The sequence below is a fragment of the Lathamus discolor genome, chromosome 2 (assembly GCF_037157495.1).
Source record: "Lathamus discolor isolate bLatDis1 chromosome 2, bLatDis1.hap1, whole genome shotgun sequence".
Classification (NCBI taxonomy): domain Eukaryota; kingdom Metazoa; phylum Chordata; class Aves; order Psittaciformes; family Psittacidae; genus Lathamus; species Lathamus discolor.
Window position 1 is genome coordinate 54,393,442 of NC_088885.1, and position 24,815 is coordinate 54,418,256.

At 40.0% G+C, this 24,815-nt stretch overlaps 1 protein-coding gene across 2 annotated transcripts in view; it reads right to left on the minus strand.

The window, feature by feature from the left end:
* LOC136008081 (sodium channel protein type 5 subunit alpha-like) overlaps window positions 1-24,815 on the minus strand; it is a 213,888-nt gene that overhangs the window by 127,607 nt on the left and 61,466 nt on the right. For both annotated transcript variants that reach the window (XM_065666864.1, XM_065666863.1), the window contains 2 exons: window positions 22,467-22,697; window positions 7,323-7,386 (listed from right to left, as the gene is read on the minus strand). In XM_065666864.1, coding sequence (XP_065522936.1) covers window positions 7,323-7,386; window positions 22,467-22,697 — 295 coding nt within the window. The remainder of the gene's footprint in view (window positions 1-7,322; window positions 7,387-22,466; window positions 22,698-24,815) is intronic.

Genomic DNA, 24,815 nt, shown 5'->3' on the forward strand with positions numbered 1-24,815 from the left:
GCGAGAGGAAGAACTCTCTGCTGCAACGTGGCTCTTTTAGATTTCACAGTGCGGCAAGGTAAGCAAACTCTCATTTCTTCTCAGTCCAGTGGCCAGACACTGTATTTTTTTATGATGTTAAACATAATGGTAGATTACTGCTTAATGAAGACTGTAGCCCTTAATAACTCAGCTTCTCTCATGTGGCTGATGAGCTTATTACAGCTTTGACTAAGAGGTAATATTGCCTATCCTTAAGAACTGAGTGGATTTGGATTTAATCCCTACTGCTGCTACAGAGACATGATCTTCCAAATACAAAACTGATCCCTATGAGTGAGGACTGCTATTGTTGCCCCTAAGTCTGTATAACACCTAAAGTTATGCCCATGTCCCCTGCAGCATCTTTGAGGTGACATACTTGTTTCATGGGTTTTTTCATAATCAAGTGAGAGGCTTTCCCACCATGAGCAAATCCTCCTCATTCTCCTGTCACTGTAACCAACACAGAGGAGATGGAAAAGTTTATGTGATTTACACCAGATTCTAGTTAAATTCATTTAACATATGCTGTACAGCCTAAAGGTCGGTAATAAATTCATTAATATTGCTTACTAATCTGGGGTGTAATTACATTATTAGCTCTGGTAGTTTAAGCAACACACTTAATTCTTTCCAAAATACCCTCCCTTTGGTGACATTTGAAGAAGTCACATTTGGGAAAAGTATCCCCTTCCTCATTCCACTATCCTTTCCCACCCATCAGCCAGCTGTACCCTATCAGACTGAATTTGGAGAGTGTTTTGAACACACCAGCACTAACCACATGCCAAAGCTCCCCAGTACCCCATTCGCTGTGATGGACCCATTCATGCAGTAAGTTAAACACATGTTGCCAGACCACAATTACCTGACAAAGTTGGCTAGGCCAGGGATCACTGCAACCGGCTGTTTCTCCTGCCCTTACCCATCCCTGTCACTCCCCAGGAGTATATGTGTACAAATAAGAGACTAATAGCACCGCCTTCACCCCACCCATCCACAGACTGCATCTCTGAAATACAAACCCTCCCAGCCAAGAGCTCTCTTCTCACCCTACTTGTCCAGTATTCAACACAGCATGTCCTGAATCTAAGGTCTTCTTATAAAACAAAACACCCAAACAATTATGATAATAATATTAATATTATTAATATTATTTATAATAATAATACTGCTATAGATTTACGTTCAGGCAACTCAAAGCTGCAGCGGTCCTAATTGCCAGCAGCAGAATAAAATAATCAACTGGGTGAATTATTCTCTGGTGCAGTTCCCCAGTTTCCAGCACAGCTGTGGTTCTGTTACTGGGCACGTTTGCTTTTAGTCAGGGGACTAAGAGCTGTGGGAGAGCATGCTGTTTGACATGTTCGTCTGGCAGACATGCACATTGTTCCAGCATCTCGCCCTGCCAAAAGCTGGGCAAAAGCTGAAGCACTGGGCTGTACAAAGTAACATTGGTGGAAGAATCTGATAGCAACGCTGCTCCTAAATACAGCGCATGTTTCTTCTCTACCCTTGAGGGGTGTGATAAGCCTTTGCAATGGACTTTAAATCACCACACGGAGCATGTATAAAGGCAAAGGAATGTTACTGTAGCACAGAGATCAAAGTGCTGCATTGCTGTACATGCCTTAATGAGTACACTAGTGGTACGGTGGCATGGAGAAACTACAATAAAAATGTTGCATTTGGTACTCATGGTGACTATGCAAACAGGCATCTGGTGCAATTTTATGTGTTGGTATTAACTGCCTTAGTAAAATGCCACAACACAACTGGAAACAAAGTTTTTTCCTGATGATACTTTAGAAAAAGTTATTACTCAAGCACTTTGAGGAGCACTACACCATGTGGCCATTCCTTCACCTTTTATATGCAGTAAGCTCAGTGACAGCAGAATTTACCAGACCATATAGGATATTGCCCTACAATGTACATTATTTTAATGTACCCTGCTAAGAAAAATCAAGGTCATAGTGAGGATAAAGGTAGCTAAAGTTTCTATAGCAACAGTTACTAGGATGCAGTTGCCAAAGGTGCTTTCTTGTTGCATCCTGAAGTAGCTTTACTGGCTGCTTTTCCTTCCCGTTCACTAGTCTTTTTGGTAATATCAGTACAGACATGATGCAAATGTGCTTTCATTGTCAGTATGATCTTGTAGACTATTCCTGCCCATGAGCTGAATATGCAGCACATATCATGTGAAAGGGGGAAAAAATATTAAGCAGTCTGACCTTGAGATCCAAAGGAGACACAATTGACTTAAAACAAGCACACTTTTCTGAAAAGCCAGCTCCCTGTTGTAGTTGCAAGCAAAACAGTGAAAAGAACAAAGATAAGTTTCTCTGTCTGCTTGTTTACTCTGTACATTGATAGCATCTTGTCTGTTTCTCTTTCTCCTAATGGACAAATTTCCTTGCTGTTTCTATTGCTCTTCCGAACCTTCAGGCAGAAGGGGAAGAAAAAACGGCAGTCTAAGCACAGCAGAAAAATGTCCCCAAGAAATTACAACAGGATAAAAGTGAAAATGCTTTATAGCTGAAATGTAACTTCCTTTCCCATGGACAGACAATTTCAAGATGCTGCAGCCCCTGTAAGTCTTTACCCCATGGGGAAGCACAGGACTCTGCAGTAAGTACTGGTCATCTCATGAAAATGAATGGTTAATAGTTATAGAGAAGGAGCAAGCTGTAATTGCATGGGCGGCATGAAGCAGGTTGGTGCTGCCTGACATGAAGCGGCTCCCTCAGCCCACACACTGGGAGATAGGCTCTGATAACAGGAGCTGGGCGATGACTGGTAGAGGCACTGCTGATGTGCTCTAGCAGGATGCCTCACTGGATCTGCAGATGGAATGGGACTGCATCTCCTCCTGAGAGCAGTGCCGTTGAAGATTCCTTCGTTTCTTGTCTGGTGTTGACCATGTCCTTCCTGTAGGTCCCTGAACACACCCTGAAGCATTGCATCCAATGCCTTCCCTTTGGCACTGTCACCATGAATACTTATCCATGGAGACATGTTAATTTTGCCCTTAAGGGCCACTTTCACACAGGAGGGTAGATGCCTTCACAAGGCCCATGATGGTCAATTATGGGTGGTGCATGGTGCTGCTTGCTGTCACCTGCTGTTCTGTAGCCTTTGCAAAGCATGGTCCACTTGATGATAAGACTGGATTTCACAAAGACTGAAACAGTATTGAGCTTCTGCTCCAAACTAAGAGCTTCCAAATATTTGATGATTATACCAGATCTTTACTGGGCCTTTCTCAGGGCTAAAACAAGGTGTTCAAAATTGGATAAACTATACACTGGGAATTAAATCGAAAAGCAAATTTGTAGAATTTGTAAACCCTTTTAAAATCAGACTATCTGAGCTTTCTCCATTTATTTTAATCAAATCAAATCAAGTAAGCTGAAATTGCACAGTGAACCAACCTGGATAAATCCCAGTGCAGCCACATCCAAAAGAACAACAAAATTGAACCCTGACATACATCTAGAAACATAAGTAATTCCCCAAATACACTTTTTGTTCTTGTTAAAAGAGCCTTGCTGTTAGCACTGCTTCCAGTGTCTGACCAATCTGTGATACACAGAGCAGAGGATTTTTCCATTAATATAGTGCTCTGAATGTGCTTGTTGTGAAACACCGAGCACACGTCACTAGTGTTCACTTTAAGTCAAAGAACATCTTTGATCACAATCATTTGATTTTCTATCTTCTCCAAACATTACGTCTTATTTCTATTGGACTCTTTGTTCCTTGTAAATGCAAAGCAAATTCTTGCAGTACATCAAGGGGGAAAATGCAGTTGGATAACCAATGCAGAAAACAGCACAAAAGTTCCATTTGATTAAATGAAGAAAAATCAAATTTCAGATATCCTCAAGTTTCTAAGGCATCACACGGGAAACCAAACAGACAGGTTAGTCCTTGTTCAACTAATATGCCATCTCCTCACATTTCTAACATGTCTCTGCAGCATGATTTTTATAGTAGCTTCTTGAGGTTGCTTGAACATACCCAAAAACATAAATAAATGGATTTTTTTCCAACTGACAGGTAAAGTACTAGAGACAGGTTTGCTGCTGTTGAGTGCCATACATCTGGTCAGATCCCTTCTGAACTAGAATCAATATTAGCTAGATCCATTACCTCCTGCTTTATTGGCAGTTTGGGTGCTTGCTCAAAAAACAGTCCCTCCTAGTAATGCAATAAAGCCCCCACCTTGGAGATAATTAGGTTGTCTGTGATATAGTATCCACTGATGGTCATTTCCCTGCTCATTTTGGCTTGCTACTCCAGCTCAGGTTGCAGTCTCCATTACTACACACTCTTATGTTAGACCATCTGAGTCTCATCACCTAATAATTGCCATAGTAGATTTGTTTAGATTTTTTTAATTATTTTTACTCTTCTACAATAACAGTAACCAGCTAAATCCCAGAGCATCATCAACATGCTTTTAAAAATGCACTAAAATGGGTTTTTCAATTACCTTGAGATTTAATATGCTGGCCACAACACAGATATCACTCACTCTAACAAGGAATCCCACTGCTGAGGGTGCGATGAGATGACAGTGCCCTTCCCAGCATTTCCTTTGGGTTCTCAACAAACCCCAGAGGCCAAAAAATTCAAGCTCCAAACTGGGAGCAGAGGCAAGCTCCACAAATGCTATGAATACTCACACGTAGCCTTGCCAGCTGTTTTTCCCTACCTCACCTGCCTGATGACTTTATGAGTTACCAATTTAAGCATCCTCACTTGTCACTAATTTCATTACTAATAGACAGGGGAACCACAATCTGATGCATCCACTCACTCTTCACTCACCTCCCTGGATCCTGTGGTGCAACCTGTTGCAAAAGATCCCACACGTTCAGATTTTGTGCTTTGCTATTGAATGCGCTTGCTCTTGGCTTTGACCATTAAAGGATAAGAGAAAACAAATCCATTCTGTCAGATACATCAGCCTGTAAATGATGGCCTCCCTATTCTAACAGGTGGGAATACATGACTTTGCAAATCCCCTGAAGCCTTAGGATCATCTTCTTAAGTATCTTTGCATCTTTAAACAACAGGAATGGAAGACTAGCAGGAACTCGGTGCAATGCATTAACAGATAAGAAAACACTTGCTAGTCCTGAGCTAAAAAACCAGTGCAAGCTGGAATATGTAGTCCCTATTTTTAGGCATTTAAAACCGAACCTCACCCAGTGGTATTAAAGACTTAACTAAAACAGTAAGAGGCTGAATAAGAAAACTGATGTATAGAGGGAAAGCGGGTTTCCCTTAATGGCACAAACACTGATAGTTTTGATGTATTTATCAAAACAAGCATGAGGGCTCTAAGTGTGGGTGTGACGTTTTCCTCTTCTTATACACAAAAGCTGTAAGTTCTCCCCTGGCTGTTTCAGGCCATGACTCTCTCATGGGCATAGTGCCTCCATTGGAGGTTTTATCCAGTCATGGATTTTTGCTGACACATTTCAATTTATTCACTTTTTAGGGAAGGAAATAAGGGTGGTTTTGCTAAATGCCTTGCTGGAACCCAACCCTTAAATCCATACAGGCTACCAATATATAGACACTCGATCGATACTGGATTGGTATGTAACTTCCCATCACTCGCACAGTTCCAAAACAGTAGTCCCTAAACTATGCCTCACAAACTATCCATAATCTAATCAACCCATTCAACATTGCTTATGATTTTAGCAGCCTGTCCCCACCAGTTAGGTCAGAGAGAACAATGAATAATATTTTGTGATGTGCAAAATACAGTTGCTGTGTAGAACATTTTTTTCCTCAGTATTACTGCTTATTGGCTAGTAAAGGTTGAAGTCCACCAGCGTAGGTAGATTGCCAAACCCTGGGATCCCCGGGAAACATCCCAATAGTCTTGGAGTCCAGCCTGAGCCTAGATAAATGCTATGTATTACAATCAACAAAGCACTTAATTAATGAATGCTGACATTGTACCTTCCGTGGAACAAAGAAAGAGGAAAACATGGCCCTTTGCCCAAGGAGCTTACAGTCTAAATTAGCCTGGCAATACAGATGAGACACACAAAACATGCAGAGGGGAGGCTGACACTTCAGCTTTCCCTTTGTCTCATGTAAATACAGATACAGACAGTGGTGGCAGAAAGTAGTGTCTGTCTCCAGGACCCTGTGGCTTTTCTCACCCTCCTGTCCAAAAGAAAATTTCATTTTTATCTTCCCTTCACCTTCCTGTTGTCTCCTGGTGCACACATGCCTCTTTTCACATGAAGTTATTCCTAATTCAAACTCTATTTTTTTTCCAGTCTTCCACATTTAGTTCTACCAACAGAGTACCTTTCCCTCCAAAAGTAGATCATCTCACCTGCTCCCCTCACTTGACGTAGGTCATCCACCTCCTTGATTAAAATATTCTCATATATTTAGATCGAAAGCTCATCTATCCCATCACTCTAAGGTCTTTTCTTCCTTTGTCTACAAGTCCTAGCAGCCTACAGCCCTTGCACAGCTTATGAGCCCACCTCTATCCATCCCATCTGAACTCTTCCATTTCCATCAAGATCATGAGAACCTGTCAAATAAAATCACACTCTTGGACAATGTGCTTAGACCCTGAGGACTGGATGCAGGAGGAAATGTTATCATCTACAAATAGTAGGGATATCAATAAAGTCCTTTATGCAGAGTGTCTACCACAGGATATATTCTGGTTCCCTTCACTGTCTATTCTATGGGAAAATGAAATACACACAGCCTATAAAGACACCATGTACAAATACAGATCACAATTCAAAACTGAGTAGCTTCCCACCTCCAAAGCATGCTATTTTGGGGACTCAGAGTTGTTGATTTGTTTATCTTCCTTTGCCAAAAGCCCAGAATTCATCGTCAGTCTAAATCCCTCCAGCTGTTCTGTTTCTACCCCCGTTTCATTTCCTTTAAAATACTCACCACTCAGCCTAAGTGTTACTTAGTTCTCACTATTTCTTTTTTATCCTGAGAAATTTAAGCGTACTGAAAAAGAAGTGTAATAAAGCCCCTAAAAATTTTGGACATGAGTAAGTGACACACAAATTTCTATTCCCTGCAGTTCAGAAAATTGTATCACCATGCACAATTCTGTAATTATCCTCTCTCCTATTATAACTGACACAAGAAAGTGGAAATATCTACTTCATGCTAGTGAAAGTGGACAGAACTGAATGAAAATGTAGGAAACACCCCCCCCAACAAACTAACAACTTAACAATGCAACAAAAACAAACCAGAAGTAAAGACATTTTTAAAGTACTTACCCAGCATCAGTGCTATTGCCGCACAGTAACACATCTTCTGTACCATTTTTTATGAAATAGTTCACTGCAACAGATATAGAGAAATGGCTTTTAACAAGTACATTCTGGGAATGAAAACATTTAAAAATATCGTACACCACCCAGCATATTCAATTGGTACAGTAACTGAGAGATGAATGGCACGCTTTTGCTTTCTTTTGCTAATTTTAACTTCTACAAATTGTAAAAACAAACATATTGTTTCAAATCTCTTTAAATACTTGCTGTTTCTTTTCCAAATCTGACAGGTTTACTAAGGTGGCATCAGGGCTGTGGGCAGTGTTTGAAAGATACATGGTCCATGTCCCTGGCTGTTCTAACCAAGAACATTGTTACTGAATTCAGTACAGCACTATGTACTGAAACCAAACCATAAGCTTGCCTGTAAGTTTTAGACTCTGTACTGTTAAGACATGTATGAATTGAAATTTGTGGTAGAAATTCCTGACTCATAGCTTAAAATTGTTACCAGCTATAAGTCAAAATGCAACAATACTAACAAAGCAGCCCACTCCCCCAATCTGGTGGATTCTCCTCAGCATAGAAAACACACAGTATAAAGCAAAAGAAACAGAAAAAAGCACCCTGTTAAATATCAAACAAACAAGGAAGTATTCATAAAGACAAATATTTACCAACATAGTCATCTATAATGGCAATGGAGAGAGAGAGAGAGAGAGACAGACACTTCTCCAGGGAAACTCGGAAGAGTAAGCTAAATTTAAGTGCTCTGGATCATTCCCTGGTTGACTATCAATGAGGCTTAAGGAAATTAACATCGCCTAAGGCTAATGAGAGCCTTTGTGTACAAACTCTCTCTTCCCTCCCCAGTTAACAACACCTGACATTCAGAGAAACAGAACAGGAGGCCAACTTCTCAAATGGAAAAAGTAAAATCAGTTTTCCAGAGAGACTCTGAAGAAAAGGAGATGCTCTAAGGAGCATCTCTAAAACCTGTATGGCAGTATGGAAGAATGGATAAAAGCATTGATCTAAAAACCTAATACATGCAAACCGGAGACCAGCTGCTGACTGATGGCAGGTAGATAATCAGGTGTGAACTGCTGCAGCAGAGAGGACATGATCCCCTGTTGACATAAGACATGACGGTGGCAACACTATGCAGCATGTGTTTGTGAGCAGAGAGGCCTCTGCAGATGATGATCAGAAGAGGTTCTCCATTCTAGGCTAACCCTCTGCTGTGAAATGTTTTAAAAAATCAAGAGTGACAGCTTATCCAGTCAGGCTATGCAAAGAATGCTCAATGGCTCAAGCCACTGAACAGATGTGCTGTGGCTTTCTCAATAAGCTGCAAGCAGTGGAAAAGCCCTGCCCTCCTGCATGCCAAAAGGGAATTACTGTCCGTGAGCTTGTGGTTATGAGGGCACGTGATGATGTTCACAAGTTATCAGAGCATATATCCTGCTCAGACTGTATGCTTTTCTACTTTGTCTTACATGTGTGCTTTCTATGGAAACGTCTTGACTGATGGCAACACTGAGGTGCTCAATACAGTTAAAGATCTGTGATTAACCACCAAAGAAGGAGGAAGGATGCCATGTCTTCAATTTCCCTTCACCCTCCACTTCTGCTGGTGAAAGAGTTCTGCTTTTCCCAAGACAGATAATATCTTATTTGGGATACACAGTGTTAGTGACACAAAGCCATCAGACCACTTTGTTTAAGGGTTAACTGAAGCTCTAGAGCACAGTGATGGTTCAAGACTGAACTAAAACCTCCTGGGTTGTCAAATCAGAAGACAAGAAGAGAGTCAGAGCACAGAAATAAGGAGGAAAAGTAGACTGTGTACAAAGAAGAAATTTAAAATCTCAAGGACAGATAATGTTCTGTGGTCTGCTGTTGTCTGAAACCTTTTTATTTCTAAGACAAGTGATATGGTAGGTGTCAGAGTGCTATGAAGTGCATGCTGAGGAACTGGTGCTTATATGCTGTTGGGAGGGGGTATCTTAACCACAGAGTCTGCAACTGCGCAACAGAGCATCACAGCTACGCTGCCAAATCTCAGGCTAAGGAAAAGACAGTTTGGTGATTCCCTACTGATAAATGAAAGAGGGATTACAGTATTGTACCCAGAGAGACAAATCGTTGCATTATCAAAAATGCACACAACAATCAATTTGTCATTCAAAGAAAGTTGGTCTGTATTTCCATCAAGCATGCCAGGCAATCAGAGGTCTTTAAGAAGCAAACAGTCATCACTCTTGCTTTTTAGAACAAATACCTTGGTATCATATTACCCTGTGGCCTCAGTTTTCCATCAGTTAACTCTAACATGGCCATAAAATTCCTTTTTAATTTACCAGCTTTACTGAAATGTTGATGTCACAACAAAGTTATAGTGTATACAATGCCTTTTAGGAACTTTTCTACTGGAATTTCCAGATTAAGATAACTACCTGATCATATTAAAAGAAATAAAAAGAAACGGTCAGAATAACACCAGCTTCATATCAGTTTCTGATCAGTCACATTGTTTACTCCATTGCTGCGCAATAAATTAATCTATTTTTCAATAATGCAGAACATTTCTTGTCAGTTCTCAGAAGTCAAAAAATCAATAGAAATATGTTTTCTAATAACCAGATGCTATCTTCTCCAAAACATACACACATTTGTGCCTGAGCCTTATAAATACACACCAAGACTCTGTATCTCCAATGCTCCTGACATAATATTACTTGTGTTAGGTTGATTCTCTTGCCATTAAATAGGTGTATGATGAATCCATATGCAGGTGTTCTTTTCCCAAGGGTTATGTTTTAGAGGTGTTTTAGAAGTTCAGTAAAATAATCCTGTAAAGTAAGTTCTCACAAGCAGCTTATTACCTTCTTACAGAGTTTTGTCTGCCTGCAAAGGACAGTGAGATAGTGGCAACTGCTTCAGCCAAAGTGGCTCAAGCACCAGTGACAGAAAGATATGGCCCAAACCCACACCCCTTGCTGTGTAGAGGGTATGACAAAGCTTACACTACCATAATATCACTGTAAATAGCATTTGTACCAGTTTGATGGAAAATAGTAGAGGTTTACCTCCATCTACTGTTGATCACATCTTCCTTTGTATTGACATTAACACACCTATAGCATCAAAAAATAAGCACTCCTCTAATGAATTCCCTTAATTGGTTTCAGAAAAGGGTTAATAGCAAATATTACTCAGCACAGTCGTTATACTTTACATTATTAATTGGTAGGGACATTTCTGATGGTAGTCTTAAAATGTGACACAAAGCCCAGGCAGCAAAACTCCATGACTGTACAGTGGAGTAATGTCTGCTCTTCCCCATCACCAGTGAAGGGACCTTATACTAAACACAGCCCAGGAAATAATGTTCACTAATCCATTTCAGTTATGTTTACATTAACTCAGAGTAATTCAATCTCTCCAACAGCTTTAGAGCTCCTGGCTTTCCAGGGACACCAAGGAGCTTGGCAGCAGCCCTAACCACCAGTGTCACATAATGATTAAATTTGTTACAGCATTATGAAGATGCAAATCTATCACTTTTTGACTCATGTTACATGAGTTGCTGTGTCCTACAAGACCATGCCCTGTCTCCTACACTGTTCAAAGCACACAGCATTGACCTTAGTTTTAAGGTTGCTGTATGCAAGTAGTGAGGAAATATATAAATTCCTCTAGAATATTCTTGCAATGTCTTTCCAGTTAATTCCTCAAGCTTCTCATCATTCCTGCTGTTTCATTCTACACTTTTTCTGATTTATCAGTATCTTTCAGGTTTCTGCATTGCTCCCTCCCATTCCAGGTAATTCTAACAGAGGAAAACATTCACAATGGCTCCACCTGTCAAGTTAAAAAATAAAGTCAAGCATCCTAAAAAAAAAAAATTAAAAAATTCTAATTAAAACATTAAAATTATGTTCCAGCTTATACTTTTCACACCTACACCACACCACTGAGAAAAAAGCCAGTGTATAGCGCCACAGGGTAGAAGGCCGCCTCATTTCTGTGCAAAGGAAAGGAAAACTTTCCCATTCTGAAAAATAAAAAAGGTTAGAGTCAGCTTCAAAACCAGTTGCTGAATCTAGCTTCTGTTTGTCCTTCGAAGACCAAAGTGAAATGATATTTTGACTCATCTTACATTAAATTCATTCCAATTTGAAAAAAGCCCTATATCACACTTGCATGAAGAGCAGCATTCAAATATCATTAGTCACTACCCAGAGAAGAGTCCTCTGGCTGACTTTCTAACAAAAACTCCAGAGAGGTGTCTGTTATCTCAGACTATTTATTGCAGCCACACGAGTGCTTGCTGGTTGGAGACTTTCTCCCTGTGCTATGGCTGGCACAAAGCACTGACAGCCATCAAACCTCCCGATTCCAAATCTAAAATGCCATTCAGAAAGCCCCATCACCTTACAGTTGTGATACATGACAAAGAAACAAAATAGATAACACTCCCTCGTAGCCCTCTCGCCCACCGGCACAAACGCACTGTACCTCCTGCTAATACATAATAATTAAAACAAATCCTTGCTGCACACTGTGTCACACACAGTGAAGTCTCTAATAAATGAAATTGAGTTTGAAGATGAAAAACATGCCTCACAAAAGCAATGGAACAGATTGTATTAAGGGTATTATTAGGGAAGAATGCTTGGGAATAAATGGCACTGCCAGTTAGTTCTTCCCTGCTAAAAGGGGTTGCGAATAATTATAATAACCAGTTACTCTCCTGTTGCTCACCCATGACAGAGAATCTGGCTGTCCTCTGCTGTCCCCTGGCATTTGCTGCTGCTGGCCCTTCTGCTGGGTTTCACAGGCTTCTGGGTATTCCCTTCTCCTTGCTTCCCATCCTTCCCTCCCTTTTCCACCAGCCACTTGCTTCTAGCCCAGCTCTCTCCTGCCACCTCACCCATAACCATCTAGAAGGACATTTGCAAAACTTTGATTAAAACCAGATCAGGATGAGTTAATTGTGTGGATGGCTGGTGGGTAGGGGGGGCAGAGATCAAGAGGCCAACTTTTTTATTGAGAAACTTGGCTGATCCATGACATTAGGGTAAACACAGCCCTGAAGTCTGGGCATGAACTATCTTGCAGAAGGTATAGAGGGGCTGGAAGGAGGTCATAGGAAACCATACAAGAAGGTGCTAGGAGGGAAGTAGTTTCCATAAACTTGAGTATCTCTGCTAGGCTCCTATCAGTTCTTCTCCCCATGCTCAAGACAAGTCAAAGAAGAAATCTCTCAGTCAGAACTCAGCAGTCACCACAGCACAGAAAATGTGTCCAATTTTGATAGTACAGCTTTTTCCCTCTTTGAGAAAAAGCCACTAAAAATATCAATCAAGCCCTCTGCTAGATGGCTCCTTTACACTAGGAAGAGGATCTGAAAGCCTAAAAGATCCACAGTACTTGCCTTGTGCCTCATGTATAGTCTGAGGGAAGGAAAAACACATCAGGAGCACTTGGAGCTGTGGACTAGAGGGGAGCAGAGAATTTGGATGCTGTCAGATTCGCATGGGGACCATGCCAAGTCCATGAGCATCCCAAAGAAGACGAGACAGGAGACAATGCCTAGCAATAAACATGCATGATGACTTTCAAACATCTTCAGACAGCCTCCTTCCAATTCTCAGTGTCTGACCAGTGACGCAGACCCATGCTCTTAGGGCTGTAGTCTGCATAGCACGTAACTAAAAGCATATTTGGTAGCACTTGTTTAGATGTACACTTCATATGAATAGGCAGCAAAATGCTGAAGTGTGCTCTCCAGAAGTTTTGTAGAGGTTCTGTGGAGGTTTTTATATGTTTCATACAAAAGAATTAAAATCAAAAGCTGCCACAAGGGTTGAATGCATTTGTGACTACAGATGTCAAAAAATGGAAGAAAATTCTCCTGCTTGTACTGTGATAGAGAAAACGAATTGGATCAAAAACTAAGAGACAGAAGACAAAGGTTAAGATGAAAAGTCAATGTTCAGTATCTCTGCAGGCTGACTGAGGGCTGTATCTGCACCACTTTATTACACTTGTAAGTACAAGGGAAAGAGAGGGTAAGCAGAGAGGTGACAAAATCTACTATACACAGCATTTTCCTGGTAAATCAAGTCCAAGGCCAGGACTGAATGAGGAACACTATTCCACTAAAAAGAAGCAAAAAAACAAGTGGAGAAATGCAAAGGGAAATATCATGTTGCCAGAATGTGAAGTAAAGCAGAGAAGAAAAATCTCACCGTCCATAACCTTGTCAAATTTTATATTCCCTCTATCAGCTCAGGTAAGAGATATGGAGGATTTTAGGGATCCTTAACCAACATTTTCATGTACCATGAAGCTGTGGTAAAAAGAAAAATAAAAAGTGCAATATTGAGATGCAGGAGGAACAGGATGGGGTATTATACTGGGAATAACCTATAAACTAGTGGTTTGTCTTATCCAGTTCTGTTCAATACCTTTTTCAATGATCAAGGGGATCAAGTGCAGATGACACTAAGCTGGAAAGGAATGTTGATCTCCTCGAGGGGAGGAAGGCTCTGCAGAGGAATCCCGACAGGCTGGATCAACGGGTTGTGGCCAATGGTATAAGGTTCAACAAGGCAAAGTGCTGGGTCCTGAATTTGGGCCACAATAACTCCATGCAACGCTACAGGCTTGGGGAACAGTGGCTGGAAAGCTGGTCAGTGGAAAAGAACCTGGGGGTCCTGACTGATGACTGCTGAACATGAGCCAGCTTGTGCCCAGGCAGCCAAGAGGGCCAACAGCATCCTGGCCTGTATCAGAAATAGTGTGGCCAGCAGGGCCAGGGTAGTGATCATCCCCCTGTACTTGGTACTGGTGAGGCTGCACCTCGAATACTGTGTTCAGTTCTGAGCCCCTCACTGTAAGAAAGACACTGAGGTGCTGGAGAGTGTCCAGAGAAGAGCAATGAAGCTGATTAATGGTCTGGAGCACAAGTCTTACAAGGAGTGTCTTAAGGAACTGGTTGTTTAGCCTGGAAAAAAAGGAGGCTCACAGGAGACCTCATCGCTCTCTACAACTACCTGAAAGGAGTTTGTAACAAGGTGAGTGTTGGTCTCTTCTCCCAGCTAATAAGTGATAGGACAAGAGGAAATGGCCTCAAGATGCACCAAGGGAGCATATCAGGAAATACTTCTTCATGTAAAGGATTGTCAGACACTGGAACAGGCTGCCCAGGGCTGTGGTGGAGTCAGAATCCCTGGAGGTATTTAAAAGACATGTAGATGTGGTGCTTCAGGACACGGTTTAGTAGTGGACTTGGCACTGTTAGATTTAAAGTCTTTTCCAACCTAAACAGTTCTATGACTCTATAGTCCAGAAGACAGATCACAGCATTGCTTTCAATAGGGCAACTGCTGGACTGAAGGGTATGGAGAAGCAAATAATGAGAATGACTGGGAAATGTTCAATAAGAAGATCAATTGAAAAAATTGAGATCTTTTATCTTAGAAAAGGGGTGACTATCAAAATAAAAAATAATGTGCATTCTGGAAAATGAGAAGAGGGAGCCTTTAGTGCTTCCAGTCACAAAATGGTTTTTGCCCTAAGGAAATGGAGGGGAAAGATATTTAAAAAAATAAAATAAAAATGTTCAAAGGTAAAGATAAAGGAAATCTCTTTTACTACACTTGCATTTCAGCCGCTGAAATTACTGCTGCAGGCTGTCCCTGTGGCCAAAACATTCAAGAGAGATTTGTTACTTACATAGATAAGAATATGTAGAGATAATAGTTAATGTTAATAAAAATTTAGAAAAATATCTATACTTCAGGCTCTACTGATTTCTTCTGGAACATGTGGGGCTGCTCTGTGTCAAAGACAGATGCTGCTTAGGTACACCAAGGCCAGACTGAGCCTGGCAATTCCCAGATTTTACCCTCACCTCACTTGGGTGAATTCAGAGTGGATGAAAAATATCAGGAGAAAATATTTCTTTACTTATTTCTTAAAACCAGTGCAATAAGGGAAAGCAGCAATGCAAGCCATCCTCTGCTGGTGGGCTCACAGTGCACCTGGGCTAACTGTCCAGATTTAGAAACAAAAGCTATCTCTTGCCTTTACAAGGCATGTTATTGCTGAACCTGGAGCAAGCAGAAGTCAACAGACAGGCGCCAAAAGACACAGATGAGGTCCTTTCAAATGCACATCACTGTGCAAGTCAAGGGATATGTTAGTCTGGTACTTTACAAACAATTTGAAGGTGCAGAAAACCTGAAAATGTTCAGTCTCATCATTCCATATCAGATTTTTCCTCCAGTAGATCTTTCTGTTAGCAGTAATGCAGTGATGAGAGCAAAACAAATGTAACTGGGGGACAGATACTGTTGTTTTCCGAACTGTTCCAGGATAAGAACTCACTCTTTCACCACGAGACTGAATAAAAAAAGCCTATTGAATGTTTGGGAAGTGACTGTGTTGGATACAATAGTACCAGTTCTTACGTTTTTATGATACTTGCACTTTTGCTGGGCGTTTCTTTTTCCATTTAGCTTAAAACATTAAAGTGCACAGGTACAATACCCATGTTAATAACACATCAGAGCATTAAGGTTTGAGCATTTATGAAGCTTTTTATCGTAAGATCCACAGCACCCGAACAAAGCCACAATATTTACAATTAACAGTGGAGAAACATGAATAGATTCCACACTGACAAGCACAGTCTGAAAGCACAGAGAGATTCTTTGTCTTAATCATCGGTTCATATACAATCATAAATAATAAAACACCTATTCCAGTCTCAACATGATTTATTGCTTCCCTCTTTCCTCCCACCTCCATAATTACTCATCACTCACTGTCTTCTTTACCACTTCAGACAACACCTCAAACACTTCAGCTCTCCCCAGACTTGCTGCATTTATTATCTGACTTGGACATCATTATTTTCTATACAGTTCTCATACAATTTCAGAATATCTGTTCATACAGTTCCATTTCAGTGGTTCTGAAAGCAAAAATGAAGCAATTCCCCACGCAGAGCTAATAATCAGACGCAGAGCTAATAATCAGGCACAGAGCTTACAGAAGATACATATGTATACACAGACATATATTCCTATATATCCACAGATATATGCCTCAACATCCATGCCTGCTATTTCAACAGGGCATTACACCTACAATATCAATGAGGAGGATGTGGAAAGGCTTTAGAATTATTTCACATTGGTCTGGAACCACTTCTGATGTATCAACTTGGAGCAGTCAGCCTGGCTCTGATAGCATTCACATCATGCTTGAGATCAGTTGCTTCTCACAAGTCTGTGATCCTGTACCCAAGAAGACCGTGGTTGGGTATCACATCAATCAGTAAATCACTCTGCAACCAAAGGTAATCTGTGCAGAGCGTTCACTTTCCTCAACCTTAGGCATCTCCCTAAGCTGCCTCGTGTAATTAAAAGACAGAAAACAAAGCAGGCTCCTCCAGAGGCCACTTCAGAAAGTTCCATCTCAAATCACTCCTGTCGCTTTGTTGGATGTAACTGGAAGCTGGAAAGACTAGGTATCTAAAATAAGGGCCTAAACTTTATGTATTTTATACATCTTTTTATACATCTTTCTAAATATAGCACGTGAAGCAGGTCTAACTGGAGATGACAAAAGAGATATCACATTTATCTTTATCTGGATTTTGTTTTAATTATAGGCTTTGTGGGTTTTTTTCTTTCATTTTCCAGACCTTTGGTAACTACACAGTTTGGCTTCAGAAGAACAGAAAAAACACTGCCATGAAATGAATGCCAGAAACTAGTCTAGAATAAAAAAAATACAAATCCTGAAAAGTCCTGTTTTAAGTTATAAAAATAGCAGCTGATTCCTCCCAGTAAAAGGCTAATAAAGCTTAAGCATTTTTTTATTTATTTCAATAGTTTGGACAGGATTATAGAAAGAAAATTACAGGGTTCTATTTTATCTTACAAGACACTGATTTTGAGAGGAAACATATATAGAACATTTTGAAAACAAGACCATTTCACAGTGTCTTATGTAGGGGATCTAGTTTAAAGGAAAATACTGGGGTTTGAGACTATAATTTCATGTGTGATTTTAGAATAATTTTACTGTCAGGTTTTTTCCTTACGCATTCAGCACTTACATTGAGCCCTGCTCTACAAAAGAACACACTATTTAAACTCAGATTTCTATTTACTACTTACTGGCTAGTCAATAATCCATTTTAGTAATGGAATACATAAATGACATTAAAGATTTTACAGTCATCAGCTGTGTGAATCAAATACACTCAGTCCATCTTTTTTCCCTCTAAGCCAGTGACGTATCTGACTTCATGTAGCTTTCAACCCACTGTAACTCACACATTCATAAAGCTTCACTTCATCAAATATATCTTTAATTTAAACACTACAACCTAAGACAAGCTTTCAAACATGCTATTTGAAGCTGCTTTCCTAGAAATCTTTACAAGTATTGGAATTCAGCTTGCAGCTTTTCAATCAGCTGGTATTTCTAAACTATTAGCTCTCCTAAAGATAACTGATAGCTCAATAACTTTGATATTGATATATTGATTACATAATTTTCACTATGCTGTTGACATAAGTATCACTATTTTCTACATTTTTTTCCTCTGTATTTCATTTTTGTATATGAGCACTGCTGCATCTACAACTTCAGAATCCAAGGTCTGTCATTATTAATAATTATTAAATAATCCTTCTTGAGCTTATTGAATACAGTCCCTTACCAAATCTAGAATGGCAGGTAGGAAAAAAGTTACTTACTAGTAGTCATTGTTTTCCCAGATGAATGAACTGTGCCTCTGTTTTAACTTTGCCATTGGCACTTGACACTGAGAATCTTCTAGCCTGATTCTGTGTAATGCTCATCTGTCCCCCATCCCACTCTCCATTCATAGAGGCAAAGAATAGTCCTGTGAAGGAGGCTGGGAGACCTGACAAGGTACCTCTGCCTTAATATTCCTTTTTCCCATTCCTATGTTTGCAGTGGTAAGCATTGCTCACTGAAGGCAAAACCAGATGGGAGTAACTTTCCTGATTAGCCTAGTTCTTAGGGCAGGTATGCAAGTTGTGAAGAACTAGAGTAATTTAAATTGGAGGAAAGAACAGAAAAATCCTCCTGTTCATCATGAGATAGATGTGCCCACCAAAAGGTAAGTTTTAGACCTGCATCTCCACTGTGAGTTGAGACCAAGCACCTTATTAAGATGACTATCTCACCTTATTATGACTTCTGTGCCCAATAACTGCTGAGAGAAGGGCACCTGCAGCAGCTTAGAGGAAGTTTCTTTCACAGAATTAAGCTTTCAATGACAACACCTGAACCCGGGGAGCATGGTGGTTATTTCCTCAAAGATCAACCAAGAATCAAGTGTTACCATATAATTGCGGTTAAGCCGATGATAATGCACAAAAATTCATAAACTGACATTTTTCCCCTAGACAGATGTGGAAAAAAATCTTGCCTAGGGGCTGAAAGTTGCTAAGGAAAGTTGATACAATTTAGACCGGATGACAAGTCAGTTTTGAATAAAAAAAAGCATAGCTGAAGCTATCCCAGGCCTTCTACAAAACCAAAATGTCTCCTGTACCAAGTGCCTGTGTCAGACAGTTATCTCTCGATATAAAGGGCTGAGAAAGACTGAAACCCAAGTTGTTATCTTTCTTTGCACATTGTGACTAAGCCTCTCAGCTATTTCCTCTGCAGCACCAGGCAATTCTTCACTGTATTACCCTTTTAAGGGGTTTCACTCGTTTTTGTTTCCCCATTCACTGAAAAAAAGGTTCAAAGGCACAAGAGGAGGCTGATGCCATTTCAGAGGCTTCCTGCTGTCCTTTAAAACATTAAAAACTCTCTCAAAGAATCCAGAGCAAACTTTTATTCTTCAAGAAGAGCAGAACTGGCATATCACTCTTTTTTGATTCTCTATTTTAGTGTTCAGATGGACAGACTTAGCAGTTCATTTTTCCAATTTTGCTTTTGAGTGGTTTTCACACCTTTATTTCTTTACATGCCTTATTTTTCCCAAATGATATTATGAATCTCCTCAAGTTTCTTTTTTCTGCTTTTTAGATTAGTATCCCTGCTCCAACTAAGTGACTCAGCCACACTGGTTTTGAAATCTCCATAGGGCTTTTGTAATTGTCTGTGCTCCCTTTGAGTGAACTCTACTTCTCAACACGTTGGCCAATTTTCTTCTCTAGTTCTTCAGAATAAACACTGACACTACTCTGTTTCTTAATATATTCCTCTTTTTATCTAATTTGGTCTGCCTACACTTTAATCTAGCTGTATGTATTGCTTAATTCCCTGCAGTACTTGAAATTTGTACTCTTATTAAATTGTGGTCAGTACTATTCTGTTAAACAGTCACTCCATTTCACCATAATACTTATGCAAAATGAAATATAAAGCACTATTCCACCTAGTTACAAAATGAGCCAGTCCTTCCATTTCTTATTTGCTTTAGTACAATAGTCAACATTAAATGAAAATCCTACTTAATGTTGTTCTTCCTAGCCTAATAGCTATGCCACCTTCCCCAGCATTTCGAGGAACACTTCATTATTCTTGTTCAGAGGTAAGTACATTTCTCCTATAAACCTACTTTTCTTCTGCGTCTTCAAGGGTCTGCTGCACTGACTCCAACTATTTCTACCCTTGTTTTCCATCCACAATAACTGATGGCTGTTTGCCATGATGCACTGTGTCTTCATTTTCAAATATTATGAAAACATTCATTGATATTATTATTACTTACTATTAGCACTACACGGTCAAACTTTAATTCACTTTAATCCATTATGCCACCAAGTTAATCATCTTTGAGGCAGGTAAATCTTCTTTAGTGATAACAAGTATACTTTCATGACAATATTCACCATTGCTGGATTTACTAAATGGATTTATGGGAACATCTTCTCTTCTCCTTGTATCAGGACCACACAAATAAACTTGCTCATGGTATGCTGGAGCAGCTGTACAATTCCACCCACTTAAAGAAATGCTGCAGTTGGCCCTGACATTAACTGTATTTTTATATAGAGACTATGCAGTAGTACATTTACCCTACTTCCATTTCCAGAAAGCTCACAGCTCCATTTCATCTCTTCACCTTTATTGCTGGGCTTTATACTTCCAGCCATCCCTATCTGATCTCTCAGTGCCTCTGAGAGAGGGAGAGCAACACCTCACACAGCTGTCAGTTATCTGTGGATGGAGGAGCCATGAAGTACCTTACTCCATCATAGGTGCACAGGTATCTACTTGCTCCATGAGCACTCACTCATCTCCAAGCTGGAAGCACAGACAGCATGCATGGGAAAACATGCCAGCAGGTTCATCACCAGTCAGCATAGGCCCAGTGTGGTTATTTAGCTCTGGCACAGAGGCCTTTCCGCTTTCAGCTGACAAAAGATTCTGATACAGGGACATTGAGAAGACACATGACCTCACACATTCACAAAAGGATTTGGGTTCGAAGGGACCTTAAAGCTCATCCAGTTCCAGACCCCTGCCATGGGCAGGGACACCCTCCACCAGATCAGGTTGCTCAAAGCCCCATCAAACCTGGCCTTGAACACTGCCAGGGATGGGGCAGCCATAGCTTGCTTCTTTGGGCAACCTGTGGCAGTGGCTCAGCGAAGAATTTCTTCCTTATGTCTATTCTAAATCTACCCTCTTTCAGTTTAAAGAGATGTCATAGTCAAGGTCAGCCTGAGAGACAACCCAGATTCATCCAGAGCTTTGTGAGCTGCCCTTCCTTAATGCTGCATCAACCACATCATGCATTAAAGACACCAGTGTTGAGCTTTTCATTCCTGGAATTAAACCTTTCTAACACTACTGCTTCCACAGCTGCTCAGACTGCAGGGAGAGGAATTGAGCAGAAAGGCCAGAAGTCACCAGTGCGGAATGGTGCGACTGTCTTTGGCACAATCTGTGGACCATGTAGCCTGGCTGAAAAGGCATACAATGCTGAGAAGCCAGCAGAAGTTGGAGTCAAACTTGTGTCAGGCACTAAAGAGAGCCCTGGGTCAAGCCAGGCAACTTTCAGGAGTCAGGCACAGGGCTTTTGTAGCGCAGACGGCTGGAGATATAAGACTGTAGGGCCCATAGAGCCAGAGCAGAAGTACCCTGAGACACTATATCACTTCCTTCCAACCAAATTTCCAGTTAATGTGTTGCTAGGTGCTTCATTCTTCTCTTCAAAATAAATAAAATACCAAAGGTCACTGAGCATAAGTTCATACCGATGCACATCAGTCTAGCTGCTTCCTTCCTTCAAGGACATAATCGAATTTAGATGTGAGTCCATGTCCATTGCAATGTGTGTGGGTCCTCAGGTGACTCAGATTGTTCTGGAGCAGCAATAGCTGACACTAGTTTACATTCTGAAGTTTATTTACACAAAATGCTTATTTTTTTTAAATGTTAGCGGATTAGTTCAGTGAACCTATTTCATTGTAATTCAAAGTACAGAAGGCTACAGAGTATTAAAAATTGCTTTGGCCTAGAAAACAAGCCTTTTGGTAATAAACATCAGAGCACCAGATACTGCAGGATGGCCCAACCCAGATAATGAGTTAGGGCCCTAACAGCATAAGAGTTCCTTAAAAAAATGCTCTTGGGATTTTTCAGCTTAATAAATACTGAATCGCTCTGCTTCGGTCTTTAATTTTTTTAAGACTCTTCAAATTTTGAAGCTTTGCTAGAAAATGCAAGAGCTATAAATTGTCTTAAAGAAACAATGTGCAAACCAGACCCACATACAGAGTTGAAATGTTCATGTTATTGTGTAATTCCCGGAAAGGGAGCTTTAAGAAAAATATCGTGAGACACCCTAAAACTGTGAAAATCATCAGTGGTGTAACGAGGACCTGAGTCTGTATAATAGGAAAGCACCAGAAACATTTTTAGCATGAGCTGTGAAGGAACCATAGAAAAAGCTACCTAGATCTTTTGAAACCACATCAACATCATGAAAACCCCTCAGTCACACAATGCTGCATTCGCTGATTCACATGTAGATTTTTGTCAATATAATAACAATAATAATTAATAAATAATAATAATTTTTAAAAGACCAAAACCCAGACAGCAGAGTCAAGAAGAGCTTACCCGGATCACTAAGAAATTCCTCTGAGGTGTTCCACATCCGACCATCCAAATATAATGTGCCATTGGTGGAGTTAAACTTGGTGTAGTCCCTGACACACTTGTGTCGCAAGTTGCCCATGAAGAGCTGAAGGCCTATGAGGGCAAAGACACTCAAGCAGAAAACGGTCAGGATCATCACATCAGCAAGTTTCTTAACAGACTGGATAAGTGCCCCTACAATGGTCTTCAGTCCTAGGGAGATAAAAGCCAAGAGTTTACAGACTGAGAGGCTGAAACATGTCAGCAGATAGCTACTTTTCATGATGAAAATCTCCATGGAAGGGAAAGTTGGAAAGGTTTTTAGTACACGTTTGTAACTGAATGGCAGAAACAAGAGACAGGTCATCACTATGAAGCTTTAGTTTGGCCTAGTTCTGTCTGAACAAAAGTCTTGGTACTACTCTTACACAAACTCTAATTTAAACATGGAGGGAAAGAGCTGGATGGAAGAACAGTGAGACACAAAAATATTAATGGGTAGAGAAAATATGGAATGCCTTTTATGTTTTCATGGAGCTGCAGGAAATAAATCCCTTTGAATTTTGAGAATGTGAATTATTTTTAAATCACTCAGGTGATTCTGATAACTTTATCCCTCATACAAAGAGACGAAGAGGTATGGAAATGTTATTAATTCCCTGATTATTTTTCATATTTTAGTGCCAAATCCAGCTTGCTATCCTAATATGAATAATTCCTCTACCTTCAATTCATTTGCTTAAGACAACAACAATTTAGGATTAGAAAGAAGACAAATAAAATCGGCAATAAAATAAACATAGTGTAAACTATTTGGGTAAAACAACCTGAGGCTCCAACAATGCCTGGGCCAAGCTAATTTCTTTATAATATGCTACCAATGTAGATAAATCACCTTATTATAAACACCAAAGGCTTAGGTCACACAAATTAGCTTTTCCTGTGTTTCACCTGTAACACTAGCTTCAGTTTATTATTTTATAAATATATGGATATAAATAATTATACTGTTTTCTCAAAAGACTTTGCTTGCTCTTGAAGTGTTCCTGGAGAAAAGCACTATTTGAGCTGACTGAATATTACATGAATACGACAAACCCCACTCTTTTTAAAAAAATACCCTTCTTTTAAACATGAGTGCTGTAGTTGGACGCTAGTATCAATCGCACAATGGTAGCAATTTTGCCTTTTCTTTCCTATTTATATCTAATTGTCAGTAGTAATCAGTGCTTCTGATATTCAGTGTCACCAATATGACAGCAGTAAGAGAAATTGAGTTAAATGGAAAAAAGAAAATGCAAAAAGGAAACAGGAGGAATTCTCCTGAGCAATACTCAGAAGCACATTGATTTGCTCACTGAATAAGATCATACACATTAAATCTCAGTTCCCTGGAATTCTACCCCAACACTTTGGCAACCACAAAGATTGTGCTAGCGCTGTAAATGTAAAATACTATGAAAATGTACTTGAGGACTCTTAGGAAGGCAAAATGGTTTTTGGTCTTGCTTAATATTTTGTGGTTTAAGTAAGGGGAAATACTAGTTCCTTAAAGGAGGATGAACTGCTAGAATGGCCAGCAGGTCCAGCTGTCCTTGAATCCAGCAGCCTAAAATATTCCACACCTGCATAGAGTATTGCCATTAGGTTAACCTGTGAATGATTTAACCTCTATAAAACTGCCATTTAACCAAATGGGACTGACCCATCAGGTGTGGGTAGTCCCCTTTCTTCACTGAATCCTTTGTTTGCCTCTTTAAAGCTGGTCTGTGGCATAGTAAAGAGGAGGAGGTTAGAGAGGCTTTGGTTTTACTTGAAAATAAAGCAAAAAATATTGCAGTACAAACACTAGGTAAAAGCTGGATTTTTTTGTGTGATCTTCACTTCTTACCAGAAAGGGATTTTACAAATGAGGTCAATTCTATTCAGGTACTGAGAAAAAGGCCAGTTTTGAACTTCTGAGTCCATCTGTAGATTAGGCTACCTTTTTGATGCCTAAAGAAAAAGCATAGCTCTTCTGATACTCTAGCCTTTAGAAATATATACTTGAAGTGAAAGTAGTTTTACTTGTAGCCCAATTCTGAAGGAATTCCTGGGGTCTTACCCTTATCTAGAACTTTAAGACAGCTAGGTCTTAAACAAATGGCAAGGTAGGGAAAAATAAATCCGATTTGTAAACGCATTAGAGTATTGTTTTATTTTATCTAATATTTTGAAATGTTTTTAATGATTCTTAGCATCGTCTGCCCTTTGAATGCACAGATGTTTCTTCACTGAAGCTGGTGAAACTTGTGAAAACCAAATGCAAACCAAGATTTAAGAAAGGGAAAA